The 13,194-nt window shown below is 44.6% G+C and overlaps 2 protein-coding genes across 11 annotated transcripts in view; one reads left to right on the forward strand and one right to left on the reverse strand.

Annotated features, from left to right (window-relative positions):
• The window catches only part of ZYX (zyxin), a 29,436-nt gene extending 18,900 nt beyond the window's left edge, over positions 1 to 10,536 (reverse strand). For 2 of the 6 annotated variants that reach the window (XM_065028628.1, XM_021292635.2), the window contains exon 1: positions 9,977 to 10,197. The gene's annotated coding sequence lies outside the window, so the exon portion shown is untranslated. Of the gene's footprint in view, positions 1 to 9,976; positions 10,198 to 10,404 lie in introns of those variants that run through there. The other 4 variants (XM_065028622.1, XM_065028635.1, XM_065028644.1 and 1 more) reach the window with 4 other exon arrangements.
• The window catches only part of FAM131B (family with sequence similarity 131 member B), a 55,828-nt gene that overhangs the window by 6,778 nt on the left and 35,856 nt on the right, over positions 1 to 13,194 (forward strand). For 2 of the 5 annotated variants that reach the window (XM_013368291.3, XM_065028686.1), the window contains exon 1: positions 10,378 to 10,580. The exons of 2 other annotated variants lie outside the window; for them this stretch is intronic. In XM_013368291.3, coding sequence (XP_013223745.2) covers positions 10,553 to 10,580 — 28 coding nt within the window. In that variant the 5' untranslated portion in view covers positions 10,378 to 10,552. Of the gene's footprint in view, positions 1 to 10,377; positions 10,581 to 12,652; positions 12,672 to 13,194 lie in introns of those variants that run through there. One more of the 5 variants, XM_065028705.1, reaches the window with a different exon arrangement.

The following is a 13,194-nucleotide window of genomic DNA, read 5'->3' on the forward strand; positions in this document are numbered from 1 at the left end:
ACTGAAGGTTTCAGAGGCAGTTTAAGACTTGCTGCTGCTGCTAAAAGAAATAAATGGGATATTTACAAAGCTGTTTCCCCAGATCAGTGTTTCTTTTCCTGGGCCTCTCACCAACATATTTCTTCCTAACACCTTGGTACATAGTGTTCAATGTCATGAAAATAACTGCTGGGTCCCACCAGCAATAATACTTTTGCATCCTGTTCATTTGGCCTTTACAGTCATGGTCTCCAAAGCTGTGTACTCCCAAGGTGGTCATGAAGCCTCTTATCTTAAGAAAACAAAAATGAGATTTGATAAAAAAGGATGTATTTGTATTGAAACCCTTTTTTAAAGTAAAATAGAAAATATTGTGGATTTGTGCAAGGGTGTGGTAAATTTGAAATAGTGCAAGAGCCTTGTATTACATTGAAACAATGTATAGACAAGTGTTGCAAGGTAACAGCATCCTCAACTGTAACAACCTGAAAGAGAAGGAACCTCAGTCAGTTCCAGACACCTGCTTGCTTTGGGACACATCAGACAGCTTGCATTTCTCCAATGCAGTGAAATGGCTCAATTTTTTTTTCTGTACTGTCTGTATCCACTCCCTCCTAGATTTCAAAAGGAGGCATTCCACAGGGGCTACACTACACACTGCAAATGAGTCTTCTTTTCTGGGACAGAGAAGAGTAGATGGTACAGGCCAGTACTGAGAGGCATAATGCTTTGAAGAATATGGATGGAAGTCTGGTCTGGTTGATGCTATTCATTGTCTTAACTCCTCAATACTTGACGTCACTGCAGACAACCAGCCCTTGGGTGCCAAAAGCCTAAATTCAACTTAACAACCTTAGCTTGCTGTCAAGATTAGAAGGACACTAAATTGTAGACTCTCTTTGAATCTTCCATGTTCCATATTCTCAGGCTCCTGGCTTGATATACAGGCTGGAATGACTCCCTCATTAGAGTATTTAAGCTGGCACTGATGAGAAGCCTGTATTGTACCTGCTGCATCCTATCTGCTCTGCTCTCTTACCAGAACATACCAGAGCCCAAGAGTCTCCATTTGTATTTGCTTTTGACTTGGAAACAATCCCTGCATCTCCAAGCAAGGAATGAAACTTCATGTTACCTAGCTGGTACCCTGTGCCTGAAGAATTGCAGTCTCCTAAACATAGCAATTATTTATCTGATTTGAGGGACCATGAGACTAGACCTCTTCTCATTTACAACTGTTTCAACTCTTTCTTCCATCTGTCAGTAAACAGAGGAAGGACTAGTAAATATGAAAGTATGATAAATGTTACCTTACCTACTGCAGATTAAAACCAGCTTTGGGGAGACAGAAAGGAAGAGCAGCCTTTTGTGAAAGCAGAGAAAAGCTAAGGTCCCCTAAAATGCATACATGCTCTTGCATTAACTGCACCTTATGTTTCAGACCCTTACTATATGAGAGAAATAGGAAACTTTTTTAAGCATTGCGATGGCTGATCATTGTGTTATACTGAGAAAAAACACATATATTGGATCAATGTATGTCTACCCTAAAAATTGCTTTTCTGTCAAAAACATGGACAGAACAGGGTTGGCTGAATGTTAAAGATGCTGGGTAAGGAAAAGTCACTGCTCATTAGGTTGGATGGGGCTTTGAGCAACCTGATCTAGGGAAAGATGTCCCTGCCCATGGCAGGGTGCTGTTGGCGTGGGTAATCTTTAAAGGTGTCTTCCAACCCAAACAATTCTATGAAAAAGTACTTGTGCGCATTAAAAACACTAGAGATTCATGGCAGGAGTACCCAACTGCAGTTGCTGGCCAGTCACAAAGTCAACCAAGTTTAAGAAAAAACAGCAGTCACCTGCCAGTACAAAAGCAGAGCAGTGTTAAAGAAGGTCCTTCTGGTCAGCAGATATCCTCATGGGATGGCTGCTTTGTTCCAAGGTACTAGCACTACTTCATATGTGTGGGAGGTGGTAAGGCTACCAGTTGCTGGACATAATGCTGCCCAGACTATTGGCTATTGTCTTTCCTGAACTTTCCTGTACATGGACTTCAGGGCCTTTGCTTTAGCCCAGCACCAATACATATGCCTCCATTTACTGTGTGGTGCAACATTAACATTATTATTCCTGCAGTTTCTAATGGCCACCTCTTGAATTGCATCAGTGCCACAAAACCCAGAAGGCAGGGGATATTTTTCAAGGATCAGCTGTGATCACAGCAGGTTTGAGGATGGGATGCTCTCCTTTCCTGGCCTGCCTCTGGTACGGGCTGCCTCCTATCCAGAAGCACCTGAGGGTATCATCAGGATGTCAACGATTGCAAGACAATAAGAACAGGTAGCAATGCAGCCTCTTCTGAGATCCTGTTCCTCAAATTTCAGTGGAGAACAGAGAAAGACGCAAGGCCCAAATGTACTTTATAAGGAGGTTATCAGTGGGTGAAAACATTTGACCTCAGAAGACTTGTAAACACAGATGGGAATGGAAAAGTCATCTCTAATGAGCAGAGAGGCAAGCAATCCAGATCCCACCATATTGCTTATGGAATGCAGCATAGCTGCAGATGTATTCAGATCCTCCAGAAACAGCAGCAGGCTTGACTTGATTCTAAAAATAGTTTGAGTCAGTGTTGGTTTGCCAGAGCCTGCTGACAGCAGCTGTGTGCTCTATGTTATATGGCAGAGGGTACTTTCTGGACATTTTTTAAATATGAAGGCCATTCTGTCAGTGCATGAATGAACCATTTAAGTCGATATTTTGCTTCTGTATGCATTATGCTATAATTTCAGATGTAAGAATTCAGCAGTGAGGACAGAATCACTAGCTTTTTAAAAAAGTAGTTTTCAGACTTGATTTTAAGCTTTTGGGTATTTATGTATGTTTTTATTAAGATTTGTATGACTCTAAAACCATAATACAGTAAAAAATCCCCTTATTTTAGAAGAGTCAATATCTATAGCTTCTCGTCCCCCATAGCAAATATATCAGAGAGAGAGAGGAGATGACAACTGATATTTTGTAAGGCTAAAAATATTGTCCCTTTTTACATAACACTTGGAGCTTCAAAAGCACATTAACTGTTTGCAGATTATTTTTTAAAATACAGTTTGAGCAGCATCACTAGTATAAATTCAAGTGACATTTAGGAGGAGTAACTGCTGTATGTTTCACTGTTTGGAAAACAGACATTCAGTAGAGAATGAAGTAAACATTTTTAGAAAGGCAAAATAAGACTCAGACTGCACAAAAAGTGCCTGCACCCTAATATACACCATATTTATGTCACTGGTGGTGTCTGCTTTCCTAGTGCACAACACGTATACTTTTTGAGCCTCCAAAGCAACCTCCTCAGACCCCCCTCTCTCAGCACTACCTGCTTGATGGTGAGGAACCTGTCCACTTCTAGTGTGGCTGCCAGAGCCAAGTTCCCTTTCTTTTACATTCCCAGAATTTCCTTTCTTTTTTTTCCTCCACATTTGTTAGCACCTGCTGAGCCCTTCCTGCCAGGGAGGGAATGGAAAAGAGTCCTTTATCTGTGAACTCACTCATCTTCCCATTTCATGTGCCACTGGAAAAAACCTCAGGCTATGGCAGAAGAAACCAGAATTTCAGAGCAATTTCATATAAACAGGCATTTAGCTGGTTTAGATGCAAGGTAAAGACATAGGAGGATGCAGAACAGATTTATGAAAGATACTCACCAGAATGGTATTGCTGAGTGGGTGAATTTTGTAACAGATAAAACAGCCTAGACTTGCTAATTCTTTGATACTGAGCTGCAGTTTCAGAGAGATGGTTCTCCATGCTCAAATGGAAGGTGATGCCTGATCACTTGCAGTTGGTCAGTGTGCTACAAAGGCATCAGTGAAATGCTAACAGAACAAACTGCACCACCACAGTTCCAGATGGTAAATTCCTTTTCTTTGTTTTCTGTGAAGTCTTGAAATGGGAATGGCATGAAAGATGAGACTTTATTTAACATATATAGGATGGAACATGACATTTCTGCCTGATTGTGGATAGAAATCAAACATGGATGAAGATGCTGTGAAAATATTACACTTGCTAAAAATCTGCAAAACAGTAATGTTGTTCTGAAAAAACCAGGAAGCTACAAATCCCTAATGGAAACTAATAGAAGGCAAATATCAAGATAAGGTGAGAAAAGAATGATGAACACCGAACATTTATTTGTGTACCGATATGGCAAACCTATGTGTTTTAAAGAAAGGTGATTGTATTTTAAGAGAATACTGCCAAATAAGTAAGGTCACATAGCAGGGATTTTGCATCAAAGCAGATACAGGAATACTGTCTGTTGTTAGATTACAGCTAGCCCCCTGCCTGCATGCTTTTTATGTGTTGGGGTGACATACCTCTCCACTGTAGAAATTATTAAAATTTGTTTCAGATATATTTTTTTAATTCAACCTGCATTGAAATGAGTGTGTTTTTAAGGTGTCTGTCTAACATCAACAATTTTCATACCTCTGAATAAGATTGTCCTTAATTTGTGACACTCCATCAGTGTTGAGTTTCCAGTAGATGATGCCAGGATATTCAAAGCATGTGCCTCTAGTTTGGCAGCACAGGCCAATTTGAGAACTCAGTATGTGGATGAAGAGGAAAAATAATCTTTTGGTGCTCACCATTACCTCTCTTCAGCAACATGTTCAGAGCAGGGCAACAAAGATGATTAAGGGAGTGGAGCATCTCCCTTATGAGGAAAGGCTGAGGGAGCTGGGTCTCTTTAGCTTGGAGAAGAGGACACTGAGGGGTTACCTCATCAATGTTTACAAATATATAAAGGGTGAGTGTCACGAGGATGGAGCCAGGCTCTTCTCGGTGACAACCAATGATAGGACAAGGGGTAATGGGTTCAAACTGAAACACAAGAGGTTCCACTTAAATTTGAGAAGAAACTTCTTCTCAGTGAGGGTGCCAGAGCACTGGAACAGGCTGCCCAGGGAGGTTGTGGAGTCTCCTTCTCTGGAGACATTCAAAACCTGCCTGGACACCTTCCTGTGTAACCTCATCTGGGTGTTCCTGCTCCGGCAGGGGGATTGGACTAGATGATCTTTCAAGGTCCCTTCTAATCCCCAACATTCTGTGATTCTGTGACATGGGACAAAATACCCTGGGGGATCTTTTGGTAAATACACTATTGAGAAGGTGGATTGATTTGTTCTGTCTCAGCATTGAATTAATATGCTCTCATAAAGTTTTTTTATGACCTTTGGGTGCAGGCAGAACAAGGTCACATTTGCTCAGATGTGAGTATAGGTAATAATGAGCTTATGTCACAACATGTAATGCAGACATATCCTACATGTATATCTCCAGTTATTGTCCCTTCTAATCTTCAGTTGATTCACACAGCCTCAAGTATGTTCCCAGCTTGAAAAGATGCAACTTTCCCCTCATGTCAGATAAGTTACACCAGTTTCAGGATCTGAACTAAATTGTCACTGCTTTTTTCAGTCCCTGAACCTCATAAAAAGACTTTGTTTGTCTCCTGCACCAAAGGAGCTCTGAACAAGAAAGAACAACTCTATGAGTCATTTTGCTCTCTCATTTTCTTGTCAGTTCACAGGAAAATCCTATGAGTGTGTGAGTAGCTAATACAGCTTGATGTAGAATTAACTCTTGTGGCATCTACTCCATCATTACTATGAAGCAATTATAGAGATCTCTGGCAGAAGCAGCATTCACTGAGGAATCCATACTGCCAGTGGCAAGAGGCCAGCAGAAAATTATATTGGAGCAACAGTCCCCGGAGGACATTCTGATACAGATACTATTTTTGTAAACATCTCCTACTCATGAACTTCATAGGCCTCTGTATATTTTCAACAGCTGAAGACACATCTTGCAAGAAGCATGTACGAAGTTTCTCCATGTCTTTCTGCGACAGTAGTTGGTGGGGCCACAGGATTTTAAATAAGGATTTTTAAAAGGATCAGAGAAGGAGAAGGTGAACAATCGTTTTCCAGAGCCTTTCATGGGAGGATGGGCATGGTTGCCAGTGAGACCTCTGGGGACAGGAAGTAATGTTAGTATGAATGATAGACAGAAGGAAGACATTTTTAATTATTTGTGGGTTTGCAATATTTACTTGAAAGTGGAACATTAGGCGGCAAGATTTATATTGGTAATTTTTTTCATTTTAACTGGTTTAAGTGGCAGCTATGGGAGGTGACAGGTGCACACTACTCACTGTCATTTAATCTGCATCCCTGATAACTGATTGATGAAAAGAATAATTTTACTAAGCAGATATGACAGTGATGATAGCTCTGTACTTTATAAGCAGTGTTTCTTAGGATGAAACTGTTCTGGTATTTAAATATTAAAATATATTTATATTTATATGTATATTTATATATAACTATAAGGAACACATGAAAAATAGGTTTACTAGATTAATCAGTAGCTTATAGAAAAGAAAAATAATGCTGAACGGGCTTCTCTTAAAAAGCAAAGTTAACAATTTTCAGCATAAGTCTTTCTTCAGGGTTACACTGGAGGTGCTTCAATGTGGATTTGGAACAAAATGTTAAAAATCAGAGCTTGTTCTGAAACTGCTTTGCTCTGTGCTGCTACTAGACCCTCTACCAGGCGAGAGGTCACTATCTTTAGCTTTGCTGGAAATATGTTTTCCTCCCCCACCCATCTCTGCTCAGACCCAGAGTGACCACTCTGCCTGTGTGCAGGGTGTGGGAGGAAGGGACCACTGGAAGCCTGGATCCTTGTCTCTTCCCAACTCACCTTGGCATTCAGCCCCAAAACCAATTAGTATGCACCTAGGAGCACAGGCTTAATGAGTTGATTATGGCATCTCAGTCAATTGCTCTGTGGCATTCATGTCAAAGGTGCAGAAGAGGGGAGTAAAAAGGTCAAGGGAGCTTTATGCTGACCTTCCACCAGCAGCATCCTTGACCTAGTTCGGGCAGCCCTGAAGTTTTTCTCTGCAAACAGAAGTTCCTAACAGCAGCGACCCATGACAGCTCAAACACAGGCATGCTCTTCCTTCTTTCTTGCCCAGCATGTCTCTCACCACAGGGTGTGTGGATGGGGAGGTCAACAGCTCTGCAATAAACAGAGGGGCATGTAATCGCACTCATCATACAAATAATTTAGGAGGCTGCAAATGGCTGTCTCCTATTGCTCCTTCCTTGTTTCCATCTCTAGGTACTTAAATGTTTCCATCTCCTAACCCTGTAGGAAAACTTCCATTTACAAAGATCTTTCAGACCAGCATTTAAATCAGCACTATACAGAATGTATTTTGTACATATTTTCCTAATGAAATTGTTTAAGAAAGTACTTGCAATGATTAGAGAAACTATTCAGAGCCTGTCAGAAACTAATGTTTTGTAATTTATCTCCTGTTCCTTGCAGCAGCAGTGGGAATACTGTTGCTCAGGAAGAGCAAGGACAGAAACTGAGGTGGGACAGTTAGATTTGTGGTTTGTGTTAGTCCCTTGTTCAAAGATTCAGTCTGTCACTTCCCTACTACATGATAATTCTAATGAAATCATACATTTCTTCAGAATGTAAAATAGCTACTGTTTCCTTATGCTACTGTATGATAAACATTGTATTTGAACTGAATTTAGGAAGTAAAATTTAGTTATAGACTTATTAAAAACTAGAAACTATCCACTGATTATGAGCTCCCTGTTGCATGGAAACTACTGTGTGGAAGAGTCAAGCAGCTGTGTCAAAACTGATAGCTGATAGTCTAATAAAGTTTTCCCAGCTTCTAATGAGAATGAAATTTACTTTAAATATGTAGATTTATGTACACAAGGTCCATAATGAATAAATATACGAGTAAGAACCAAGATAGTGAAGACTCTATCCTTTGATTAAATCAACTATGCACTTCCTAGGACCTGGGGTATGACTTTGAGCTTGAGACAAAGTGATAGACAAACTAAAGCATCATGCAAGGGGAATAAAATGAGTCAGTGGTGTGACTTACTTGAAATCTTCACTGAGAAGGCAAGTGGGGCAGAGATCACTCACAGTGCAGAAGGAGATTCACAGAGAAAACAGTTTTCAATTGAGTGGGTGAGGGGGATAAGTGGATTAAGATGAAACCAGACTTTCTCTGAACAAAGGAAAAGAAATTGCCCACAGCTGTGTCAGTAATACCTCTTATCAGGCTAGGATGGGATGCAAATGCTGTTTGGTGGGGTTTGTGGTGAAACTACTGAGGACAGCTGTCCTGATCAATCTGTCAACACAAGACTGTAGATGACAACAGTTGGCTGGGCAGCCACTAACTTACAAAACATGTATCTGAGAGAGGCCTTCTGTCTTTGTATACCACTCTTCTCATTCCAATATGCTTTTGTTTTCCTTTTGCTTGCATTTAGACCTGGAAGTCAACACAGATTCGCTTTTCAGATGTGCTGAAACATCTCTAATGCACGTGAAGTTCCACCAGATCTATATTTTCTCAGCATTTTTACAACTTGGGTTTCAAGAGTGCTGATACATTAGGAAAAATATCATTAGTGAGTTATTCAAAAAGACTGGATGAAAACTAATAGGTTTGGATATACATGGGGGATGTGGAAGGAGTAGTGAAATAGGGAAATAATTCTAGCTGTGGAAGACTTCACCCTCAGCAGAGATCTAATGTGCTGTATCCGGTGATAAGCATTATAGCACCACAGCAGACTTTCACTGGCTTCAGGCACCCAGACAGGAGGAGATTATAATCTCTTACATCGCAGCAGTGTCATGTTCACCATAGTCACACAGTAAATCATCAATACCATGGAGAAGGGAAAAGATATGATAGCTGCTTATATTCAGACATTGCTATTTTTTTTTTCCTGCCTATGTTCTTCCTATGTAAATTTTAGTTTGCAAACTGACTTTGTGAGTAGACTTCCTGCCTGTTGTTTCAGGGGGTCAGGCAAAATATGCTTTATGTGAAGTCCTTTTTTTAAAAATAATCTTTTTTTCATTCCTTAGGCTGACTGTAAGTTGTAAATGGAAAAACAAATGAACTTACCTATTCCTTATTACTGCTGTTAATCAGGGCTGTTCAGCTGTCATGAGTGACTTTGTAACAATGCTAACAGAAACCGAATTTTCCAGGCCCCAGGCCCAAGAATAAAATGGCTCATTTGGGATGAGCAAAATTCAATTTGCTGTTACTAGAAATTCGTGGAAGGAAGCTGGTGGGATCAGTGAAGCTTTTGGGGTGAAGGAAACCCAAAGGGACAGGGAGAAATCATGAACATTTCAGAGGGTGAAGGTGGAAGGAGCAGACTGGGGAGAGTCCGTGGTGCAGGGGAAGCGGGCCAGGAGGATGCTACCTGTTGCTGCTGCTGCTATGAGGTAAGGAAAAATTTGAGCTGTGAGGGGAACAGATATAACAGCACCTTCTCCAGCTGCAGAGATCCCTCCTCACTGCTATGTTAGAAGGGAAGACACAGGAAAGGCCTCAACGATCTTCTGCAGGGTTGAGCTTCCTTCTTTCACCGTTTTGCAGGATGATGGGGAGAGGGCAGTGCCGCACACCTTCACCCACAGCTCCCCGGGGCTCCAGAAAGGGCAGATCAGACAAGGAATCACCGTCCCCCCGGCCAAGCCCGTTACCAGGGCCGCTCCGCGGTCCGCAGCTGCCCGCCCTTCGGCGGCTCCCGCAGTCCCCGAAGGGCCGCGGCGCAGTTACTCCCCGGGAACGGGGCCGCCCGCCCCGGCGCAGCCGGCAGCGAGAGTGAGCGATCGCGCCAGGCCCGTCCCGCGGGAGGCGCAGCGTGGCCGCTAGGGGGCTGCCGGTAATTGAGTCGGGGCGGCAAGTGTAGTTACCGGGAAACCGCGCCGGGCCCCGCCCGCCCCGTCTCCACCTCCATCCCCAGCGCCCCCGCGCCCCTCGCGTCTTCTTCCGGGCACGCTCCTGCTCCCCTTCAGTCTCCTCCCGTCCCCACCTGCTCGACACCCCCCGTCCCCGGCCTGCTGCGCCGCTCACCTGTGCCGGCTCCCGCCCTGCTCCGCTCCCCCGGCGAGCGGGAGGGACACCGCACCGCGCCACCGGCCCGCCGGGCTGTCCCTCACCTCCACTCCGCTGCCGGCCCCGTCCCGAGCCCCACGAGGGCGAACGGCGCGGTCCGGCCCGGTCCAGCCCTGCCTCCCCGGGCCGCGGAGGCCGGCAGCCAATCGGGGCGGCTCTGCTGGGCCGGAGCTGTTTACCCAATCTCAGCCCGCCTCCCCGTCGGAGAGTCGCCGAGGGGGGAGAGGGCGGAGGGGGGGACACGGAGGAGGCAGGGACGCGACCGCGGAGAGGGAGCCACAAGGGGAGCGGAACAAAGCGCGAAGGCGCGGCGGGAGCAAATGACAGCCTGGCCCGCGGGCGCCCCTCCTACCTACATCGCCCCGGCGGGCACCCGGCGCTCGTACCTGACCATGACCCCGCGCCGGTCCCGGCTGGGCCACCCCGGCGTTTCCCGTTGAAGACACCAGCTCCGTTCCGACCTCCCCCCTTCCCTTCCTTCTCCGCCTCCTCGCTGCTGGGGCTGTCGCCTCTTCCCGGAGGCTTGCCGGAGTGATGGGCTGCATCGGATCCCGCACTGTGGGTAAGGCGTTGGCGAGGATGGCTCGGGCAGTCGCGGCCCCCGCCCGGGTAATGGCACGACGGCCTCTGTTACAGCGTATGGCGGGTCGCCCCTCACAGCCCCCCTTCCGGCTGCCCAGAGCCCGTCCAGCGCCGTTAGGTGTGCACGACCGTTCCCCACCTCCCTCTGCCCCGCTCCCCTGTGGCGCGGCGCGGCGGGCAGCGCCGGTAGGCGCGGAGCGCCGCGGAGCCCCGGCCGCTGGCCTAGGTGCTGGCAGCGGGGACAGGGGAAGCGGGACTGCGGGTCCTGCCCGGGGCTGGGGGTACATCTCCTGGTGTCACCCGTGACAGAAGGTAGCGGAACATGTGGGGCAGTGCGATGCCCCTGGAAAATGGGGTGGGTGCGGGGCGTGCCTCCGTAAGCGGGATCAGGAGGCCGGCGGCTGCCTTCTTTGCTCGGTAGTGCTTTATTGTTATCCGAGAATACATAACACTGCATGATCTGCACGTCTTTTCCTCCCCCTGCCCCCGCTTCCCCCTGCATAGACTTCAATGGAGAACAGCAAACAGAACTGAATCCCTTCCCTCTCATAGAAGTGACACAGTAGGAGGAATTGCATCTTTCCAGTGGGCCATGCACATTTTACAGTAGAGGATCTCAAGCCTTTAAGCTGTGTAACCTAGCTCTCCCCGCCTACACATTCGCCGATACCAAGAAACCCTTCGATCCTTAAGCGCAGGTTTCTACAGGTAAAAGTAGTGTCCTGTGGCACACTTTCCTCCCCACAGGAAAATTTCTTGCAAACCACATGTACAGCCGTCAGTTACATGGGGATGTGTCATTCGAGCCATTACAACAATCTCTGAGAGAAAAACACAGCAAATTTGGTCATACATGTCTCTCAAGCCTTTACACGAAGCACATGGACACTGTGACATCTGTGGGAAAAACAAACCTCTAAGGGCAAGAGAAGTGAACCACCTCCCCTGAATAAATCTGAGGGACTGTGACAAAGCCTGGTGCTGTGACACTTTCTTAGAAAGCCCTTTGTGAGCACTTCCAGGGAACCATCTACTCCTGCAGCAGCAAACTTTAAACTACAGACTCCAGTTTCTACTCTGGGATTTAATTCCCACATCTAGCCTATGTCTCTCACTGGTCTCAAATATCCTCATGACCTAAAGAAATCTCTTATGTCTTCTGTAATGTCCACATGGCAAAGATCACTTCAATATTTCCCTTAAGATCCTTCAAGCTCATGTGAATCTGTGTCCTATAGCGTATGAAAATGTGTATTGCCTCCATCTCCTGCCTTTCCCATATCCTCCACACATACACACTAGCAAGGGCATTATCATCCTGTTAGCTGGCAAATTATCTATACCCCTTTTGTCAACGTGTGTCTGAACTAGCAGCGTTAATTCTGTGTCCCTCTCCCCACAAAAAAACAGGCATCTAGTAGCATCCACTCTCCACTCCAAAATGTGGTTAAGCTGTCATACTTAACCACACAGGTGTTTGTTCCCATGCATGGCAGCATTTTAATGATTTGGGACCTGGAATCTGTTACAAAAACGTCTTGTATAACTGAGCTATTGCAAGTATCGCTCTCATACATATGTATATATGAGAGTACATGTTTGTACATATATATATATGTATAAATGTCATACAGATCTATGGGTATAGATGAAAATATAAAAGAGCATCTATGCATTAAAATGATGATGGCATAATTATAATTGAAAATTCACTCTGCAAATTTCACTTCTTAAATATAGACCTTAATGGTACAGATATTGGACTTTCCATACTATAGTGACTTCTGGGTTATGCAATATATGCTCATTCTAGATGGTGAGAGTAGGGACTATTTATACAGTTAACTGAGGAATTTTCCTTGACCTCATGTTATGGAGGTGTGTGTTTGGTGATTGCACAACCATGATTCTGATCCCTATGGGAGTCAGATATAAATGCAGTAATAGTTCTTCCTGTATAATTTTTACACTGTTTTTCTTCAGTAGGGTCTTCATCTGTTTTGAGTCCTAGAGGTTGGACAGGGTGAAGGTGGGATCCTTGAGTTTGACTTGGATTTCTCCACTTAAGGAGGTTGGTTCAGAACCATTCTTATTTGGCAACCTAGATTTTTCACTCCAGCCTTCCTGGAGTTATTGGAAAGATTCTTCAGACCTATTTTGGCAAAAGTGCTAGGTCTGAGCTCCAGGATGTGGTTGGAAACTAACATCCTAACATGAATAGAAATTCGGGTTCTTGCTGTACAGTGTTATCTGGTTAGACTTTTGCAGAAGTAGTTCAATATACAGGCTCTGTATGGCCTTTCAAAGACCAGGTAGGTCCTAGATGTAGAAGGAGGGTGGTATGCTTGTATTGGCTTTACCTTGGAATTTGCAGGTAGCAGATTTGAACTCAGGATTTGGGAGGTTTTAATTAGTGACAGAAAGTTTGTGATCAGTCACATTTAGTTTACTTACCACACAATGGCCAGTGCAGGATTGTACCCTGAGCTTGCTCCAGGCCTTTTTCCATTCCATTTTTAAGCAAGCCACTTCATTTCTCTATCTCCTGCCAGGGCATTTTACTATGATCTAGTTAGATGTTATAGTTTGCACAT

This window comes from Columba livia, chromosome 1 (assembly GCF_036013475.1).
Source record: "Columba livia isolate bColLiv1 breed racing homer chromosome 1, bColLiv1.pat.W.v2, whole genome shotgun sequence".
Taxonomy (NCBI): domain Eukaryota; kingdom Metazoa; phylum Chordata; class Aves; order Columbiformes; family Columbidae; genus Columba; species Columba livia.